Below are 20,275 nucleotides of genomic sequence, written 5' to 3'. Positions count from 1 at the left end.
TCTGAATCCTCAACCTCACTGCTTTTCGGCAGAAATAAACCTTGGCTGATACACTTACAAGATATATTTTGCACTTCTGAAGGTAAAATGCTTGTCATTCATTTAAATATCAAACTGCTTAACAGGCATGTCTTTAATTAGTTTCCCAGATTACAAAAACAAATTCACATTTTATAATTTGATAGTTTAATTTACTTGGATTTAAGGTCTTGACTTCAGAGTTAACCAAATCACTTCCAAATTTGATCTAAAATCCTATAATCTTATGACTTCTTGTTCTTGATCGCCCCTATCTAGCTATAAAATTATTAATCCTTCTTCATTGTACAACAGTGAATATTAAAAAAGTTAGTTTTCCTCAATTTGTTAAAATGCTATCTTGTACACACTTTATAAATTTGCCCTCCATGTTATTATTGCTAATGTCGTTTGCCAAAGTTCCCCAAGGTCATTTTAGTATGTTTATTATAGATTTCTTGATTTATACTACTGTATACCCCATACTTGCCCTCACATGAACCCTTTATCTCTTCCATGCCCACTATTTAGATTAGGCGTTAACTGTAACCTCAGTTATTTCAATTTCTAGGGTACTGATCACAGCTCGAATCGTGAAGACCATTCCATCAGAACAACCCCTGCTGCTCATAGAGTCTCTGATTTCACACAAACTTTTGAGCCATGCTTTTTACTGGGATCGAAGTGACCCTCTACAAATGTACATGTTGCTCAGATAATCATAGCTGGATTACAACCTGACAGGTTCCCTTTGGTCTTTAGCTTCTCTTATACCTTCAAAAAAATCTTCCTTCTTAGTTCATTCTAAGACTCCATCATGGGTTTCCAAACGGACCATTACAACTTGAATTTTCCCCTCCTTTTCCAAGTTCCTCTCCAACCAAACCGTGAAGAACTTAAAGAGTATCAAGCAGGTAGCACGGCCCTTGGGTCTACGGGTTGTGGCTCTAGTGACCAGTATTTATACTTCTTACTGTCTATTACTACCACATTCCTTTCCACTCCCTCTAATGCATCTCACTCCATATGCTACCATCACTTTGCTCATCTCTCATTGCCTCTGTTCTCACTGACAGACTACAAAAAAATTTCTACCTTTTAGACAATGGCAAAAGGTGTGGCTCTTTCAATTGCCTCCCTCAGTAACACCCCTCCAGTCCATCCTATTACTGCATCGTTTAATCTAAGGGATATCATGCTCTTTTGGGGCAAAATCCCCAGGTAGTTTTCCCTCTCCCAGATACACCACGGTGTCTGAATGTTGGCCTTCAGCTCACCACCTCTGAACCAAAAATCCTCAAACTTCAGATAGTTCCCACACACAACAGCTACAACACATCACCTGCCCTGTCACAGCTATGCTAAATTTATTTTACTTGTCTGTTGTTCTTCAATTATAAAACAAAATCCATCACTGCCCCGTCTCAAACTCCTTATTCACCAAAATCCACACTCCACAGTCAAAGCTTTTGGCTGGCCCTGTACTTTATGCGAAAACATACCATTCTTCAGCAGAACCTACTAATTTAGACCCACAGATACACTATTTCTGAGACAGCTAGCAGTCACTACAATTGACTAGTGCCAGCAAGTTACCTGATTAACAGGAAATCTGGCATACTATACCATACTTGTATCATTTTCCCCTTGCTTATCAGTGCAATGAAAACCAGGTTACAAAAATCTAATGGTGATACCAAGTTAAACCAATAAATATTTAAAATGAAACTTCAACCTTACTCAATATCCGCATTTGGTAGACAAGGCATTCAGTGGGTACTGCATTCTGTGCCAAAACATGTCTATCTTACCACTTCAGGAAACAGTCCAGTACGATTTTGAAAATAATTATGGCACGTGAGTGCACTGCAAAGAAATAGAAGTGGGTAACCTATTGCACAGGCTGAATGCCCAAGTAAAAGAGACACTGTATAGTTAACAAGTACACCCTCAGCAAAAGGTTATCATACGCATGTAAAAGGAGCAGTCATATTAACTCAGCACAAAATGATTTCTAACATGGTTTTCCCATTTTGTGGCACAGTCAACTCAATGGAACTTTATAATTACACCATATAACTCTGATTTTACTTTTAATATACTGAGTACAATAACATCTCTGACAGCAAAGTGTAGATTGTCGCATTGTTACTCTCCAAGATCTTTAAGTTAATACGGTTGAAAGACCGTATAAAGCTACATTCACATAGGATAAAACTGACTTTCCATTGGTAAGATATACAACAAGAACATGATTCTCAATGTCTCTCTCATCCCAGTTCAGCATTTTTCTGTAAGTATTGGCAGTTTAAAAATTAGATGAGAACTGCAGGTACAAGATCATAAGATTTATCTTTTTCCAGCTTACAGAATGCAAGGTACATAGCATTCTGCTTACAGTCCTAAATACTATTTCTGAAGCATCCATCAATCGTTCATCCTAGCAGTGGCAACGTCACAAGGGCTTGCTTTCAGGAGTCAGACTGACCACACACCCCAGGAAGACACAAAAATAACAGAATTTTTAAAACATGTCCACCTCAGAACATTCCTATTCCCTTAAAGCAAAGAGAAATGGCCAACAAATTAAACAGACTTTCTAACTTAAAGCAGATGACTGAAAGCTTTTAATAAGGACAGGTTGCTCAACTGCAAAATAGAAACTACTTACATCAGTACAAATATTTTTCAATCAAACAAATTCACAAATATAATCTGAAAATACTTTGAAGAGGGTAGTTTTTTCTATTTTGGTCACCATTTATTTTATCAAAATCGCTGTTCAAGTAGATTATCTGGTCATGATAACATTGTTGTTTGCGAGAAGCCTCTGTGCACACATGTACTGTTACCACAGTGACAATGCTGCTATCAGGAACCTGAAGGAATACTTTCTACTTCCCTTGATATTTCCAAATCCAACATTTCTCAAGAAGCTCAACATCACCTCCCAAACTCTGCCGTTAAGAACAGGAGCACCAGATGCATGGGAACACCATTACCTGCAGGCTCAAGTCACACTCCATCCTGATTTGAATATATAGTCAGTCTCAAATCCTGAATGCCCTGCCTATATCACTGTGGGAGTAGCTTCACCTAAAGAACCACAGCAGATTACTACTATCTCTTCCGGGAAATTCAAAAGGTAAAAAAATAGCTTTCCTGCAAAACCTCCATCCTGCAAAGTCAGCAAGAAAAATGTACTCCAGTGACAGGAAATTGCTTTGTACATCCAAGGATCATGAAAAACAATAAATAAGTGCACATACTGCATAAGAGTAAAAGCAAACAACAGAGTTCTATAAGGAGAAGCTAGATAAGTTGGATAAGAAAAAAGGACATGCTAGCGTGGTGGGATAAGGTATCAAGGGTGAGGCCTAGGTGGAACATAAAAAGGCTAAAGACTGCTTGGATCAAATAGTCCATTCTCATCAATGAAACAAAAGCTACTTGTCTGGTCCTTCTAAATCAAGTTAAAGCAGTTCAATTATGCCATGCAGATCACTACAACCCCAGTCTGCATTGCAAAATGTTCCCAGGAGACTTGCTTGGGGAACAGTAGACTTGACATACAGTGGGTTGAAAAATCAGACTGTTATCCTGGGATTCTTTCTGGAGAGTGAAATGGGGTCAGAGAGAAGAGGAGAAAAATAAAAATAAGATCAAACACCAAAATGCATTCATTTTTCAGATAAAGACACAAGAATAGAAAGTAACAACTACTTTTGTCCCTCAGTCACATTTTCTTGGCGTCAACCAATGATACCTTACGTTTCTGGGCCAGATTCAACTATTCGAATAAAGTTCCTGGCTCAGGCTGCATGTTTTGAAAACAGATTTGATATTAACTATAATCTAAGAAGCAAAGAGTCAAAAGAACTGATTGACATTAATATAACACATCCTTAAGCCATTCCAAAATACTTTACAATTATCTGATTAATTCAATCTCTAACATGCAAATAACGTGCATGTTACAGTATCTCACTACTTCTTTCTATCTTCAATTTTTGCTCTAATTTAAATTATATATATAGTTAAATGCAGAATATACATGTTCTCTCTTGCTCTCCACTAATAAATAAATCTATATATTTAGACACACACACACACACACACATACATCATATATATTGATTTCCACAAAGAAATTAATGGGCAGTAACTCCCATTTACTGCATCCCATTTGATGCACTGCTGTGACACCTCGATTCCTCGGATTATCATGAGCTTTGATTTAATGCAAGGGTGGCCACCTTCTACATTCCATGCAGCAATTTTTTCACGCACGAGTTCTATATTAACATATTTTCACAAGAATTGAATGGGGGTACAAGAGTTGTATAGCGCATCTGAACTCGTGCGTGAAAAAATTGACGCATGGAATGTCAAAGGTTGGCCACCCCTGATTTAATGGCTTCTTTGACAGGAAACATTTCCAGCAATGTGCTAACATATCAAGCTAACTGATACCAATGTGAATAGCCAACTGAATTTAAATATACACAAGATCAAAAGTAATAAACATCGTAATATTTAACTTCCCATTCTCTTCAAATAAAGATGACAAGAAAACAACATCTCGTAATACAAAATCTTCTGGTAAATATCCCCACATTGGATTACCCAATTACATCATATTCACAACTCAAGTCAAGATACACCATGTTTCTTCATCCTCTGAACATTTTCGACTGTGTCCCTTCTTCATGTGAAGTTCTCTCTCGTTCTCCACTAACATTGTCACTGAGCTATCCCATTTTCCATCATTCACCACCTCTTTAAGCAGAAGGCCACCTAGCTTAGGAAGGGCATCTGATGCTTCTTCTAGCCTGTCATCTAGAAGCAACTCTACCCCTTCTTTCACCTGAGTGGAGTTAAATCCTGACCTATTTTAACACACCCCTTTGGAAGGAAATTCAGTCCTGGCTTACTGGCAACCTTCTAACACTACTTTCTTCTTTCCCTCAACCTCTTCATAATTCTTGTCTTAGCCTCCCTTGAAAAATTAAATTTGGTCCAGTGAATCTTCTCCAGCATTCCTCTGCTGCTCTCTCTGCCCCTACCATCACCAATTCCTCTACCCATCTTCCTCACCACAACATTGGGTTATACCACTCTTTTCTAATTTGCTTGACCACACTTTATTCATTAAAATAATTACCCACATGCAATTCCACAAGATATTAGCAAATCATATTTTATTTATAGTCCAAAATCATCCAAGTAGCCAAATCAATCATTAAAGCCAACTAAATATCTATAAGTTTGTTCATAAGAGAACACTGAAGCGAAAGTTGAGTCTGAAATACTCATAAGGGAAAGAGGGGTTAGAAGAAACAAGATGCAGGTTCACATACCATCAAACTGAAATATTTTGTTTATTTTACTGGGAAAACCATCCCAAATAAAGAAAGCTTTTTGGTGCCAGGTTTACATTGCCGGTTTCTTGGTGCAAGTTACAGAACCGTCCAAAAATGTGCCCTATCTTACAGTCCTTTTTGTGTTGCATGACCAAGAGCCTAGTGGAATAAAAAAAATCTGTTGTACCACAAAATCAATTTGGCTGTTTCAAACATATATTTGTGATTATTACTAAATTTAGGCATGTATCCAGTGTAAATAACCTGCTGATTTCTTGAAGAAAAAAAAGAGAAAATGTCTAGTTAGTTAAGAGATTGCATTGAACACTGACCTGAAATAACAGCACAAACACCCCTGCTGCCTCATTAGTTTGATGGTTTGAAAATAATTGCTGATTAGTGGAAATGTCCTCATTAAAGTGAACACATTTTGAACACAAAGAAATTACACAGCATTCTATGAACCAACCCTATTATACAAAATTCAGCCTTACTAAATAACGTACATATCCAAATGAATTCTACGTGCCTCTCCATCTCTCTCCTTGTCATTACCAGAGAGAAAAGAGATTATGATGCACTGGTAATATACAAATAATAAACTTACACACTCAAGGTTTCCAAAGAGACTGGGAACTTTGTAGTCACCTCTTTCATAGTTTTACAAATGGGATCCCCTTTTCAGGAAGACACAATGCACAAAACAGACAAAAGAAAGCATGAAAGAAGGGGAGTGAATAAGAAAATGAGATTAAAAAAAAGGAAATATTATGTAGAAATATATTTGGTGAAAAAGGGAAAATCTGCTGCAGATTATTCTAGCTGATGTACAACAGCATTGAGCACACAAACACGAGAAAATCTGCAGATGCTGGAAATCCAAAGCAACACACATAAAATGCTGGGGGAACTCAACAGGCCAGGCAGCATCTATGGAAAAGAGTAAACACTCAATGTTTCAGGCTGAGATCCTTCATCAGGACACTGAGCACAAGTTGGCCAGGGGTGTAGTGGCATCCGCACTGGATTTCAAGGCAAGTGGTGCCGGGTTCGAATCCAGCCAGCTCCTTGCATGCTTTCCATCTATGCTGGGTTGAGTATTGAGCCAGCAACTCAGCCTTGTAAAAAACAGACAAAAGATGCTAAAGGAACAGCAGGGTTTGCCGCCCAATACACAAGGCATGGAAAGGAACAACCTTTCTTTCCGAGAACAAGCAGTAAACCTCTGCCTTAGTCTATTAGGAAGTATGACAACAGGTAAATATTCCCTGTGAAGTTTTCAGTCAGTTATTAGGAACTTCATTGGTAGGTAATTTTTGGAAAGGTTCAAAAATGACAGGGTTGTGGTCATGGGTGATTTCAACTTCCCTAATATTGATTGGCACCTCCTTAGTGCAAGAGGTTCTGAGGACAGAATTTATTAGGGGTGTGTCTAGGAAAGATTCCTGACACAATACATGAATAGGCTGACGAGGAGATGCCATACTAGATCTCGTACAAGGCAATGAACTTGGTTTAGGTGACAGATCTCTTGGTAAGCAAGCACTTCAGAGGCACTGACCACAATTCAATGATCTTTAGACTTAGACAAGGATAGGAGAGGACAGTACAGGGAAGTATTTAATTGGGAGAGGGCTAATTATGATACTATTAGGCAGGAACTTAGGAGGGTAAATTAGGAGCAGATGTTCTCAGGGAAATGTGGAGGCTGTTTAGGGATCCCTTGTGTGGGGTTCTGAATAGGTCTGTTCCATGAGGCAGGGAAAGGATGGTAGGGTAAAGGACTGTGGTTGACAAGTTAGATGGAATATTTAGTCAAAAGGAAGAAGGAAGCATACTTCAGGAAGCAAAGGAAGCATAGTTTAGGAAGGAAAGATCAGACATGGCTCTTGAGAGTTATAAGGTAGCCAGGAAAGAGCTTAAGAATGAACACAAGGGCACGAGAAAAGGACTGAGAAAGTCTTGTTGAGTAGGATTAAGGAAAACCCCAAGGTGTCCTACACATACATCAAAACAGGAGGATTTACTAGAGTGAGGGTAGAGCCAATAACAGGTAACAGAGGAAAGGGCATGAAGTCAGAGGTAGGGGAGGTCCTCAATGAATACTTTGCTTCAGTATTCACCAGTCAGAAAGACCTTGATGAAGCAGAGATAATATTTGAACAGGCTAATCTGCTGGAACGTGTCAAGGTTAAAAAAGATGATGTGGTGGAACTTCTGAAAAACATTAAAATAGATAAAGCCCTTAGGTTACTAAAGGAAGCGCTGTGTATTTGATGAACTTGGCGTTTTCACTGGCCACAGGAGTAATGTCAGAAGATCGAAGGATGGCAGATGTTATAAATTTGATCAAGAAAGGTAATAGGGATAATCCTAGTAATTATAGACCAGAGACTCTTACATCAATGGTGGGAAAACTATTGGAGAGAATTCTAAGAGATAGGACTGAAAAGGTTTTGGGGGATATAATCTAATTAGGGATAGTCAGCATAACTGTGATGGGCAGGTCATACCTCAAGAGTCTGACCAACATTTTTGAGAAAGTGACAAACCGAATTGATGACGGTAGACTGGTGAATTCCATGTATATGAATATTAGTAATGTGTTCAACAAGGTTCCCCACGGTAGGATCAGAAAGTCAGGAGGTGTGAGATCGATGAAAACTTGGTTGTGTGGATTTAACAACACAGGGGTGTGTTCTCAGCCCCATCCTCTATTCTCTTTTCACCCATGACTGCTCTACCATTCACTCCACCAACACCATTGTCAAATTTGTTGACGATACCACCCTAATAGGTATCATATCAGACTGTGATGAGACAGCCTATAGGGAGGAGGTACAGCATTTGACAGAATAGTGTTGTCATAATAACCTGGACTTGAACATCACAAAAACCAAGGAGCTGATAGTAGACTTCAGGAAATCAAAGCGTGTCGAGCACTCTGCTCTGCACATATACGGGAAAGAGGTGGACAGAGTAGAAGAGTTTCAAGTTCCTCGGCGTCCACATCTCGGCTGACCTCACCTGGACTGCCCACATCTCTTATCAGGTGCGGAAGGCCCAACAGAGGCTCTACTTCCTAAGGAAGCTAAAGCACGCTCTCCTCCCTCATCACCTGCTGATCAACTTCTATCGGACAACTATAGAGAGCCTCCTGACGTATTGCTGTGCAGTGTGGTTTGCCAGCTGCACAGAACAGAACAGAAAGGACTTGCAGCGGGTGGTGAGGGTAGCAGAGCGTGTTATTGGCACAACATTACCCTCCCTCAGAGACATTTATACTGGCAGACTTCAAAAGAAGGCTACTTGTATTTCAAAGGATCCCACTCATCCTGGACATCACCTGTTTCTCCCTCTACCTTCTGGGAAGAGATACAGAGCATTAAGGACGAAAACAAAGAGACTCCTTAACAGCTTCTACCCACAAGCAGTGAAATGTATTACACCCCCTTCCCTTCTCCTGCCCCCCTCCTAAGACGGCGGCAGCTAAATGCATCACACTTCCAGGAATGGCAGGTGTGTAATAGTCCTACCCCCCAATCCATTTATTATTAATTTTGGACTGCATTCCTGAGGTTTTAGAGTTTATTTTATGTATATATTCTTTGTCATGCTGCAAAACGTTGAGCTGCTAAACTGTGTTTCATTGCTGCACAACAATGACAAGAAAGATATTCTATTCTATTCTATTAAAATTGGCTTGCCCAGAGAAGGGAGTATATAATAGCAGACGATCTATGACTAGTGGTGTTCTGCAGGGGTCTGTCCTGGGATCCCTGCTCTTTGCGGTTTTTATTAATGACTTAGATGAGGAAGTGGAAGGGTGGTTTAGTAATTTCGCAATGACAAAGGTTGTTGGTGGTGCTGTGGATAGTGTAGAAGGCTGTCGTAGGTTAAAATAGGACAGCGAAAGGATGCGGAGATAGGCTGAGAAGTGGCAGATGGAGCTCAATCCAGAAAAGTTTGAAGTGATACACTTTGGAAGGGCAAACCTTAAGGCAGAGTACAAGGTTAATGGCAGGATTCTTACCACTGTGGAGGAACAGAGGGATCTTAGGGTTCATATTCAGAGATTCCTCAAAGTTAACATGCAAGTTGATAGGATGGTCAAGAAGGCCTATGGTGTGTTGCCCTTCATTAGTCAGGGGATTGAATTCAAGAGGCATGAAGTAATGTTGTAACTCTATAAAACTCTGGTTGGACTACACTTGGTATATTGTGTTCATTTCTGGTCATCTCATTATGGGAAGGATATGGTGCTTACTTAGGGTGCAGCGGAGATTTAACAAGATGTTGCCTGGATTAGAGAACACGTTTTATGAGGAAAGGTTGGGCATTCTATGGCTATTCTCTTTGGAGTGAAGGAGGATGAGAGGTGACCTGATAGAGGAATACAAGGTGATGAGAGGCAAAGTGTGGATAGCTAGTGCCTTTTCCCAGGGAGCTAATGGCTAGTATGAGAAGACAAGCTTTTAAGGTGACTGGAGGAAAGTACAGAGGTGTCAAAGGCAGTTGTTTTTTTTAAAAAAACACAGTTGTAGGTGGAAGAAACACACTTCCAAGGTGGTAGTAGAGGTGTGTAAATTAGGGAGATTTAAGACACTCTTAGATAGGCACAAAGAAAATAAAAAGGAAAGCTATGTAGGAAGGAAGAGTTACACTGATCTTGGAATAAGTTAAAAGAACAGCAAAATATCATGGCTGAAGTGACTGTGTTCTATGATTTGAGCGAAGCTTGAACAGCATTTTGGCAATAGAGTCAAAGCAATTCTCTTAGATTTGAAACACAATCAAAATATTTTGTTTAAAACTGAAGGAAGTATTAAAACAAAACTGGAAAAGCTACCTAATCAAAATAAGTACATCCTCTACAACATTATTTCCTGATCAATTCTGGACCTCGCAAATTCCTTCAATTAGGGCAGATCTAGCAGATAAAGTCACAAATGAGAAAGAGCTGTTTACATTTCAACTTATAGGACATAAGTGTGATGTAGTGTACTATGATAAAAATGGATCTGAATTCTCGCTGACTAGTTAATCCCAACAAAATATGCTATGTGTACCATATGAAACATTTGATAGTGTAATTGACAAGAAATCATGTATGAAAAGTTTGTAGCACACCATTGAAATATATGAAAATGGAATATTTGCATAGTTTGTCATAAAAGTCCATTTGATATTCTTCAGGTAAGAAAATCTGACATGGTGATCTCACTGCCTCTCAAGTTGTCTAACAAGGCACCCATAGGAATGGAATGCCTTGTCAGGAATGTCTCCATCTCATGAGTTAATAAAATACAGTAACCAAAATAGAATGTCATGTATTGAGATAAAGGAGTCAAGAAGCAAAATTTCACTTCACTTTGGTGAAGCCTGCCAGGTGATGTTTCTCAGTGTTGTAATAGTAACATTAAGATGGTATCCAGATTCCAGCAAGTACCTAAAAATAAAGCAAATAAATGGCCGTAGCTTAAAAAAATACGTGAAAACTCCACAACTCTTTTTCAAAGTGATTAGCTTTATATTTTAAAGTTCAAAATTCACAAAACCATGAGCTCTAAGAAAATCTTAAGTATAAGTGGTCTGTAAAAAAATATATACAAATTGTACAATTTGGGGCCAAAGGGTCTGTTTCTGTGCTGTTAGTCCATCACTAAAAGTAAGAATCTTATATTTTTTGATATCTAAACAAATATTTTACATAGCAAGCTGTGCTTGCCTCAAGTACCAATGGATTTATAGAGCATGGGACTTCCGCCTGCGGCTCGATGGAGTAATACATAAATTTTGTGGCTGCCTTTAATTCCTCCTTTTCCCCAGTTTAAACCTTAAATTTTTAACTTTTATTTCTCAGATCGTAGAGGGAAATAGTTGTCATTATGTCATATCCTTTAAGAAGTGGAAAGTCACCTTTTGAATCCAGCAATGGAAAGGGAAAAACTTTGAAAGAAAATTCGGAAGATATGCCTGTCTGGGCTGAGCGTTTGGAACGTGCGTTGATGGCTCTCGACAACAAAATAGACAATAACACTTCTGAGTTGAGGTCATTCCAACAGAGTTTTCAGACTATTGAGGAAAATATTATTTCCTTGAATACAGAGTTTAAAGAATCGAAACATCAGATTGTGGATATTTCAACCCGCTTGAAACAGGCTCAACGTAAAATTGTCGATTTAGAGGCGAAGTCTCGTCGGAATAATATATGAATTATCGGACTTAAGGAAGGTTCTGAGAGTGGGAATTTATTGGACCATTTTGCCAATTTGTTTCAATCTTTGTTTCCGGATATTCTACCTCAACCTCCCAATATTGAAAGAGCTCATAGACTTTTCACATTGAATTCTCAGACCTCAGGTAAATCTCGACCTATTTTGGTCAACCTTCTTCGCTTTAAAGTTAAAGACCAAATCATTTAAGCTAAAGGAATAATGGTGTCTTTTTCTTGTTTGAGAATGTATTGTTGAGGTTTAATAGCGTTGTTTTGACGCCTCTGGAGACTGTTTTTGCATTCCCAGTTTATTTTCAATGATTAATATAAACATCTTTTTTCTGCTTCTCTGCTGAGCTTTCTTATCTTAGGGTCATCTGATTTCTTTGTAAAGGGGAGGGGGGGAATTGGGAGAAAAACTTTTAAATCACTATTTATATTGAGCCGCACGCTGAGTTCTGCTTTTCTCTTTTCTTTGGGGAGGCATTCCGGCTTTTCCCTTCCTTTTTGCTGGATTTCTACCTTTTGGGATGGGGGGAGGATTTGGGATTTTTTTTTGCATTTTGGGGTTTATTACAGAATTTCTCTTTCAGGTTTTTTTCCCATTATGGAGCTCTGGAGCATGCGTGAATTCCATATGGTTATACTCATCACCGCCATCTTTGATTAGCCCACGATAGTATGCGTGTATTTTCGTGTTTAAAACAATATTCTACGGTTATTAAACAGATAAACGTTATTAGTTGGAACGTACGTGGCTGGAATCACCCTATTAAGCGAAAGAACATTTTTAAAATTATTAACTGATTCCAGCCCGATATAACTTTTGTTCAAGAAACGTATATCAGAATGGGCGATCAAAATAGATTTTTTAAAACATGGAAGGGCCTTCAATATCATGCTATTTATCAAAATAAAACAAAGGGAGTATCTATTTTTATTAAAGCTAATATTTTATTTATCCAAGAAGATATCATCTCAGATATCAATGGTAGATTTTTAATGATTAAAGGAACAATTTGTAATAGAAAAATTGTCTTGATTAATCTATATGGACCTAATGTAGATGATCCTTCATTTTTTAAAAATGTATTTGGTTTATTACCGGACTTAAATGAATATATGCTGTCGATGGGAGGTGACTTCAACTGTTGTTTAAACCCTTTGATTGACAAGAGTTCAACCAATCAGCAGTTTCCAAGCTGTTCAACATCACTTATTAATTCCTTTTTAATTGATTATGGTTTGATAGAAATCTGGATAAATCTACATCCTAATGATAGAGATTATTCTTTTTATTCACATGTCCATAAAAAAATACTTGCAAATTGATTATGTTATAGCTGATTTCCGATTTTTGTCCGAAGTCCAGAAATGTGAATATGATGCTATTGCTGTCTCGGATCATGCACCTTTAAGCTTAACTTTTGAATTGAATGATGTTAGTAATGTAAACTTGCCTTGGCGTTTTCCAGAAAAATTATTACAAAGTTTGGACTACGTCAAATTTATAGAGATTCAAATAAAAGATTTTTTTTCTTTTTAATAATACAGAAGATATGTCGAAATTGATTATATGGGATATATTTAAAGTGTATTTGCGAGGTCAGATAATCTCCTATTTGGCTAAGCTTAAGAAACAGACAAAAATAGAGTTAGATAGGATTTTAAAACAAATTAAAGACTTGGATAACACTTACGCAGCTTCTCCTAATATTGATTTATTTAAGTAAAGAGTTGAACTTCCATCACAATATAATTTATTATTAACTTATACTATTGAAAGAAATTTGCTTAAATTATAAAGTCAATTTTATGTGTTTGGAGATAAATGTAATAAGCTATTAGCATCCCAACTAAAAGCAGTTACAGCTAAAAGACAAATTTTTAAAATTCGTAAGGGAGATGGTAGTTTAGTTTGTAACTATGAAGATATTAATAAAATTTTTCAGGATTATTACAGTGACTTCTATAAATCTCAGTTTCCAGCTGATCCTTCTAAAATGAATGTCTTTTTACAAAAGATTGATTTTCCTAGAATATCTGTTGAAGATCAACAAATTCTTGATACTCCTTTTACTAAAAGAGAAATTCAGAAAGCTATTTTTTCAATGCAATCTGGTAAAGTTCCTGGACTAGATGGTTTTTCTGTATGATTTTATAAAAAATTTGAAAATTTGCTTACTCCTTATATGTTGGAAATGTTTAAAGATTCTTTTTTGTCAGGAGAGTTACTTTCTACATTTTATGAAGCTTCTATTTCTTTAATTCTTAAGAAAGATAAAGACCCGATGGATTGTGCTTCATATAGACCTATCTCATTATTAAATGTAGATGCCAAAATTCTTTCAAAAATAATGGCTAATCGGTTGGAGAATATACTAGCTAAAATTATTCCTCAGGACCAAACAGGTTTTATAAAAGTCCGTTATTCTATTTCTAACACTCGGAGACTGTTAAATGTTATACAGAAGATATGTCGATTCTGTCGATTCTTCGGAAAATGGATTTGGTTGGCGAATTGATGTCTTTTTTTTTTATAGAAGCTTGTCTGGCGTATAGCTCTGGGTTTGTGCTCCAAATGGTTTTTTTTTTCCTCGTTTTTTTTTTTGTTTGTTAGCTTTTTTTTTGTTTTAGCTATTAGGGGTTCTTTTTTCCTTCTTCCTTTTTTCAAAAAAAAAGCTTTAACATATTGTTTTTTTTAAATTATTATTATTGATATACTGTTTAGCTTGGTTAATAGTTTGACTCTTATTATACATATTGATATATTGACTGGATTATTTTAATGTATTTTTCTTTGTTGTCAATTTTCAATAATAATTAATACGATTTAGAAATGACAAAGGATTTATAGAGCATGTTGCTAATAAGCAACCTCTCTCCCACCCATGTCTTGCATTCAGAAGTGCATCTGCTCTCATTAGCTAATTGAATCACAGTATAGTCAGTGGGTGGGATCCAACATCACAACTCCTATACCATTCAAGTGTAATACTGTAATAAAGATGTCAATAATGCTCATTGATGGGAAAACCATGAAAGCTGGTGCAATGTTAAGGGAATAAAATCAGACAGAATAAAATCCACACCCGCTTCCACAAGGGTTAGATTGCAATGGCGCGTGCATTTCCCATATGCAGTTGAACCTGAAAGTCCACTGAAAGGTCCTAAAAGGTGACATCAGCGACAAATTGCATGTTATTTCATAATCGCAACGTAGTTACCTCGGTCAAGTTAATTTCCTCACTACGGAAAACAAATCATGCACACCATGGAATATAACAGGATTAATTTAACTTCTCCCCAGTCAGCTATCTGGTTCTGACCAGCTGAGCAAGCTTTGCTTAGGTGCACCAGAACCAATAGGGTTCACCTTGCGTCAAATGTTTTTATTGTAATGTTCTCCATGTTTAATGAAGTCAGAACGCTTGAATCCTAATCCTGCTCACACCCAAGGCAGATTAATAGTCCTGCTCATTCAATTGCCATCACTCTAGGAACTACAAACCCTTTGGCAAATAAGGTTGTATTGATTTCAAGATACCACATGTAAACATGGTGAATCAGCACCAATTTATTAAAGCTTCTTATTTTTTCCTCCATAACTGCTTCAACAGCTGGTCCACTCTCCCCAGAAAACAGGGAGAAAACTTTCATATGGATTGACCACTTTAGAGTGGTGCAGTTAGTAACCCCACTGACTCACAGTACAGGGGACTCAGGTTTGATCCAGACCTCAGGTGCTGGCTGTGAAGTTTGCATGTTTTGCTTGTCACCACTTGGGTTTCTTCCCGTGACCCAGAGATGAGCAGGTTTGTAAGTTACTCGGCCACCATAAATTGCCCACAAGAGTGTAGGTTAGGGTTAGAATCTGGGGGGAGATGATGAAAAAGTGAGGACAATGAAAAAAAATGGGTTGTTGATAGTTGGCATGGACTTAGGTTAGCTGAAGGGTCTGCTGCCATGCTGCATTCCTTTGTGATTCTATGACTCTAAAGAACTTGTTTGTGCATTGAAGCTGAAAACAGAGAAACAATAAAAAGCCACATTGATGCATTCAAATGCCAACAAGGAAAACCTAAAAAAAATGCTGTTCAATTGCAAAGATTAGAAAGCCTTGTAATGCCAAAGACACAACTGTTGTAATACAAAGTCAGGTGTAGAGGGATTCCTTTCAGATCCAATAAAACATTACTTTTTTCTCTATTCACAGATGATGTCTGTTTGCATCTTACCCTGCAAGTTTTGTTTCTCTATCAGTAAACTATTACAGGTCCGCAATCCCTTATCCAAAATCCTTGGGGCCAGTTGCATTTCGGAATTCAAAATTTTTCAGATTTCAGAAAATTGATAATTAACCTGTCTCAGTGCGGGTGGACTTTAGGACCCGGGGGAGCTCCGGACCTACGCACATCCTCCCATATACTTTAAATCATCTCTAGATTACTTATAATACCTATTACAATGTAAATGCTATGTAAGTAGTTGTTATACTGTATTGTTTAGGGAATAATGACAAGAAAAAAAGTGTGTACATGCTCAAACGAGTGCTGGAGAGAGAACTTCCGGGTTTTCCCGATCCGTGCTCTTTTTGACATTTTCACAGTGAAATTAAACACAAAGTCAACAGTGAACACAAAATGTATAGTTAAGTGGAATAAGTAAAGACTACAAATACTATTAAAGTTTATTTATAGAGTAATATACTGATAAATGAAATAGTGGGATAATTACAGACCATAAATACACTAGTACATTTTATTTCCAACAAAAACATTCAATAAAACATAAAAAAAACCCTCCATTTTTTGCCCTTTGCAGTGCTTTCCTATTTTTCATTAGTTTATGGTCATCACTGTCACTATAAAACTTCAGTAACTTGTCTTTGTTTCTTTAAATCATATACAGTGGTAGTTCCAACACCATATTCTTCAGTAAGATGCCACACAGACACACCACGATCAAGTGTTATTCTGGGTCTGTGTTACTGATGATGATAGATGCTTCCTTCTCTTTTTCTCATTGTTACCCATAGGGGTATCTGCAGCTCTTTTTGACATTTTCACAGTGAAATTAAACACAAAGTCAACAGTGAACACAAAATATCAGCGAACAGCAAATGCACGTGTAACCAGTACAAGCGCTGAGCCTCAATTGACGTCTGGCGGCCTCTGCTAGAACTGCCACATCACACCTGAGTGACGTCAGCTGTTGGCGCGGCAAACAAGCCTTGTTACCTCACACTCCACACTCCACGAAAAAAACCTCAGTTTTTGGAGCTTTTCGGATTTCAGAATTTCGGATAAGGGATTGTGGACCTGTAGTCTCAAACATTACTGTAATATACAGATATCCAAATGCAAGGTACTTTGGAATGTTTCTTATTTCCCCCACCACCATCAGATTCAGTAATTCTCCTTGGCTAATAACAAAATCTTACCTCTCATGACTCAGTGACATATGAACAGGCAATGGTACTACCACTTTCTCATTTTCCTGTTCTCCAGGACAACCCTGTAGATAAACCAATTGAAGCTCTTTCGATCCCTTGTAAGTCACATCCCTCCAATTCCTGGCTTCAAATAAAAAAAAATAAGAGTTAACCAACAAACAAAAACAAGAAATGCCCACCCTCCAAATTAAAACATCAAAAATATAAATACATTAATTTTCTATTTTTGTCTATGGTGCAAGTAATAAAGTCAGCTGTTAATTACATTTTCCATCATTCTGCTTAAACGCTTTACCTCAATTATATGATTGGAAAACAACTATTTACATAATTTCACTAGCGGGTGGGGGGGGGTCATGCCATTGACCATCTTGGTGGTTGAGGCTGTGTGCTTAAGAAAGAGAGGTACAATAGTGGGCTTAAGAATTCCTGTCTTAGAACCACTGACAAGTGACTCTTCATGTGATGTAAATAGTATTCATTGCACACACAGAAAATGCTAGAGGAACTCAGATCAGGCAGCATCTGAAAATGAATAAACAATTGATGTTTCAGGCTGGGACTCTTCATCAGGACAGGAAAGGAAGGAGCTCCCAGCAAGATGGCACTAGCGACCAGCGGCGACATCCTGCAGAGAGCTCACAAAACCAAGATACTCTTCTTCTGAACTGCCATCGATTGCGATCGATTCCCTCTTAAGGATGTATTTTTGAGCTGACTAAACGATCTGGTGCTTCTGCAATCTCCTGGGGCATTTGGCAGGGATGAGAGCAGAGAATGCAGCTACAGCCATTGCTGTGGGGGTATGATGCATCGATTCCCAATGGCGGAACATAAACCAGTGGCTGGCTCCACTACCTCACACCAGTTATAGCATCGATTTTAATCTTGCTCATCGAGGACAAGAGCTGACGGCTGAAAATGAATAGGTGTTGGGTGCTATCTGCCTGTGTTTGACTGGACTCTTCTCGCTGCTACTGGCGAGCGCAGTGCTCAGGAGTCAGACTTGTACTTGAAGGGCATCACTCGCTTCAACGCTGAAAGTGCTCCACAGCTAAGGACTCACTTTCGGGGACACTGCAGTTAATGTTATTTGTTTACTTTTTATTGTTTGCACAATATGTTCCATCTCCTCTCCGCACCCCCCCCCCCCCCCCCACACACACAGTGTGTTTGATAGTCTTGCTGTGTACGGTTTTTCTTTAAAAGGGTTCTATTATATTTTTATTTAGTGGCTGCCTGCATGAAGACAAATCTCAAGGTTGAATACTTTAATAATAAATGTGCCTTGAACTTGGAAGACTGTCAGAATAAAAAGGTGGGGGAGGGGAAGGAAGACCAGCTGGAAGCTGATAGGTGAAGCTAGATGGGAGGGATGAAGTAAAAAGCTGGGAGGTGATAGGTGGAAAAGGGAAAGGGGCTGGAGAAGAAGGAATCTGATAGAACGGGAGCATGGACCATGGGGGAAATGGAAAGAGGAGGAGCACCAGAGGTGATAGACAGATGAGGAGTGGGGAATAGCGGGGGGGGAGGGGAAGAGGTGAAAAGAAAACAAAAAAGTGGGAAAAAATTACTGGAAGGGAAAATTAATGTTCATGCCATCAGGTTGAATGCTACTTAGGTGGAATATGAGGTGTTGCTCCTCCACCCTGAGAGTGGCCATATCGTAGCAGAAGAGGCGGCCATGGACTGACATGTCAGAATGGAAATGGGGATAGGAATTAAAATGGTTGGCCACCGGAAATTTCGCTTTTGGCAGATGGAGTGCAGGTGCTTAGCAAAGTGGTCTCCCAATTTATATCAAGTCTCACCAACATAGAGGCCACATCTGGAGCACCAGATACAATAAGTGACCCCAACAGATTTGCAGTGAAATTTTGCCTCACCTAAAAGGACTGTTTGGGGCTCTGAATGGAAGTGAGGAAGGAACTGAATGGGCAGGTGTAGCCCTTCTTCTGCTTGCAAGGATAAGTGCCTGGAGGGAAGATTAGTGGGCCAAGATGAACGGTCAAGGGAATCATGAAAGAAGTGATCCCTGCGGAAAGCAGTGAGTTGGGGTGGGGGGGGGGGTGCGGGGAAGGTAAAGATGTGTTTGGTGGTAGGACCCTGTTGAAGATGGTGAAAGTTGCGGAGAATGATGGTGTTGGATATAGAGGCTCATGGGGTGGTAGGTGAGGACAAGCGAAACTCTATCCCTGTTAAGGTGGCAGGAAGATGAGGTGACGGTAGATATCTGCAAAATGAAGATGGCAGCATCAATGTTTTGAAAAGTAAAATGGTGAACCACAAGCTACAGAATGGCACCTTCACCTCAGGTACTATGTACCCAATTAAGGTATATTTCTGCACAATGTTGATCTCTGAAATGTTAGCAATGATAATGGTCCATCAAGGGGAAGTGGAGCAAACAGCTGGATATACTGCAAATCCAAACTTAAACTAAAAAGGCTGGAAGATTAGTCTCCATGGAGAATCAGAATTATTATCACTGGCATATAATGTGAAATGTATTGCAATTTTGGTGGTGCAAAAACAATGTCAGTATTTTGTTTTAGACAATGTTCCTTCACAACTGAAAAAGTGAGGAAACGAGTATACTTTGAGTGGGACAAAAGAGCAAAGATCAAAAATGAAGATGACCCTGATGTAAGGGTGACTCTGAGCCATTCCACTCTGTCCCTGACCTACCCCTAGTTTCCTAGATTTTCTCAATGATGCCCAAAGCTCAAGCAAAGGCACCTTATCTTCCATCCAGCACAATGTAATATTAATATCAACAATTTCAAGTAACCAGTTTTTTTTCTTTTCACCTTAAGATTGTTATAGCTGAGGGTTATAGGCTCCCACTACCTAGTAAGTGCTTTCAATGGCGTGCGTCTCATGTTCCCTTTGACAATCAAGTCAAACTCTTGGCCTTCACGTCTGGTTAAGCTACTAAGCCTGGTGGAACTGTTTCTATTGACAGAAGAGGCAAAGGCAGGTTACTGGCACTTTAAAAACCAGTCACTTCGGGCAGATGGGGCATGTCAACCGTGGTTAGCAACTCATCTTGGAGAAGGAAAACACTGCTCTCAAACCTCTGCTGCCTTGCAGCTATACCCATTCACGGGGAAGGCTTCAGGAGTAAACTCCGAGAAAAATCCCGGGGTTGGAGTCCTTTAGGCAGTCCTATTTTGAGTTCAATGCTGACTGGCAACTACTGCGGCACCACTGGTGCCAAAC

At 38.7% G+C, this 20,275-nt stretch overlaps 1 protein-coding gene across 2 annotated transcripts in view; it reads right to left on the bottom strand.

Moving 5' to 3' along the window:
* Window positions 1-20,275, bottom strand: part of tsen15 (TSEN15 tRNA splicing endonuclease subunit) — a 56,802-nt gene that overhangs the window by 27,710 nt on the left and 8,817 nt on the right. For both annotated transcript variants that reach the window (XM_072274290.1, XM_072274291.1), the window contains exon 3: window positions 17,042-17,177. In XM_072274290.1, the coding sequence (XP_072130391.1) occupies window positions 17,042-17,177 (136 nt within the window). The remainder of the gene's footprint in view (window positions 1-17,041; window positions 17,178-20,275) is intronic.

The sequence above is a fragment of the Mobula birostris genome, chromosome 12 (genome assembly GCF_030028105.1).
Source record: "Mobula birostris isolate sMobBir1 chromosome 12, sMobBir1.hap1, whole genome shotgun sequence".
Lineage (NCBI taxonomy): Eukaryota > Metazoa > Chordata > Chondrichthyes > Myliobatiformes > Myliobatidae > Mobula > Mobula birostris.
Note: the sequence above shows the minus strand (reverse complement) of the source record. Positions and strands in the feature narration are given on the sequence as shown.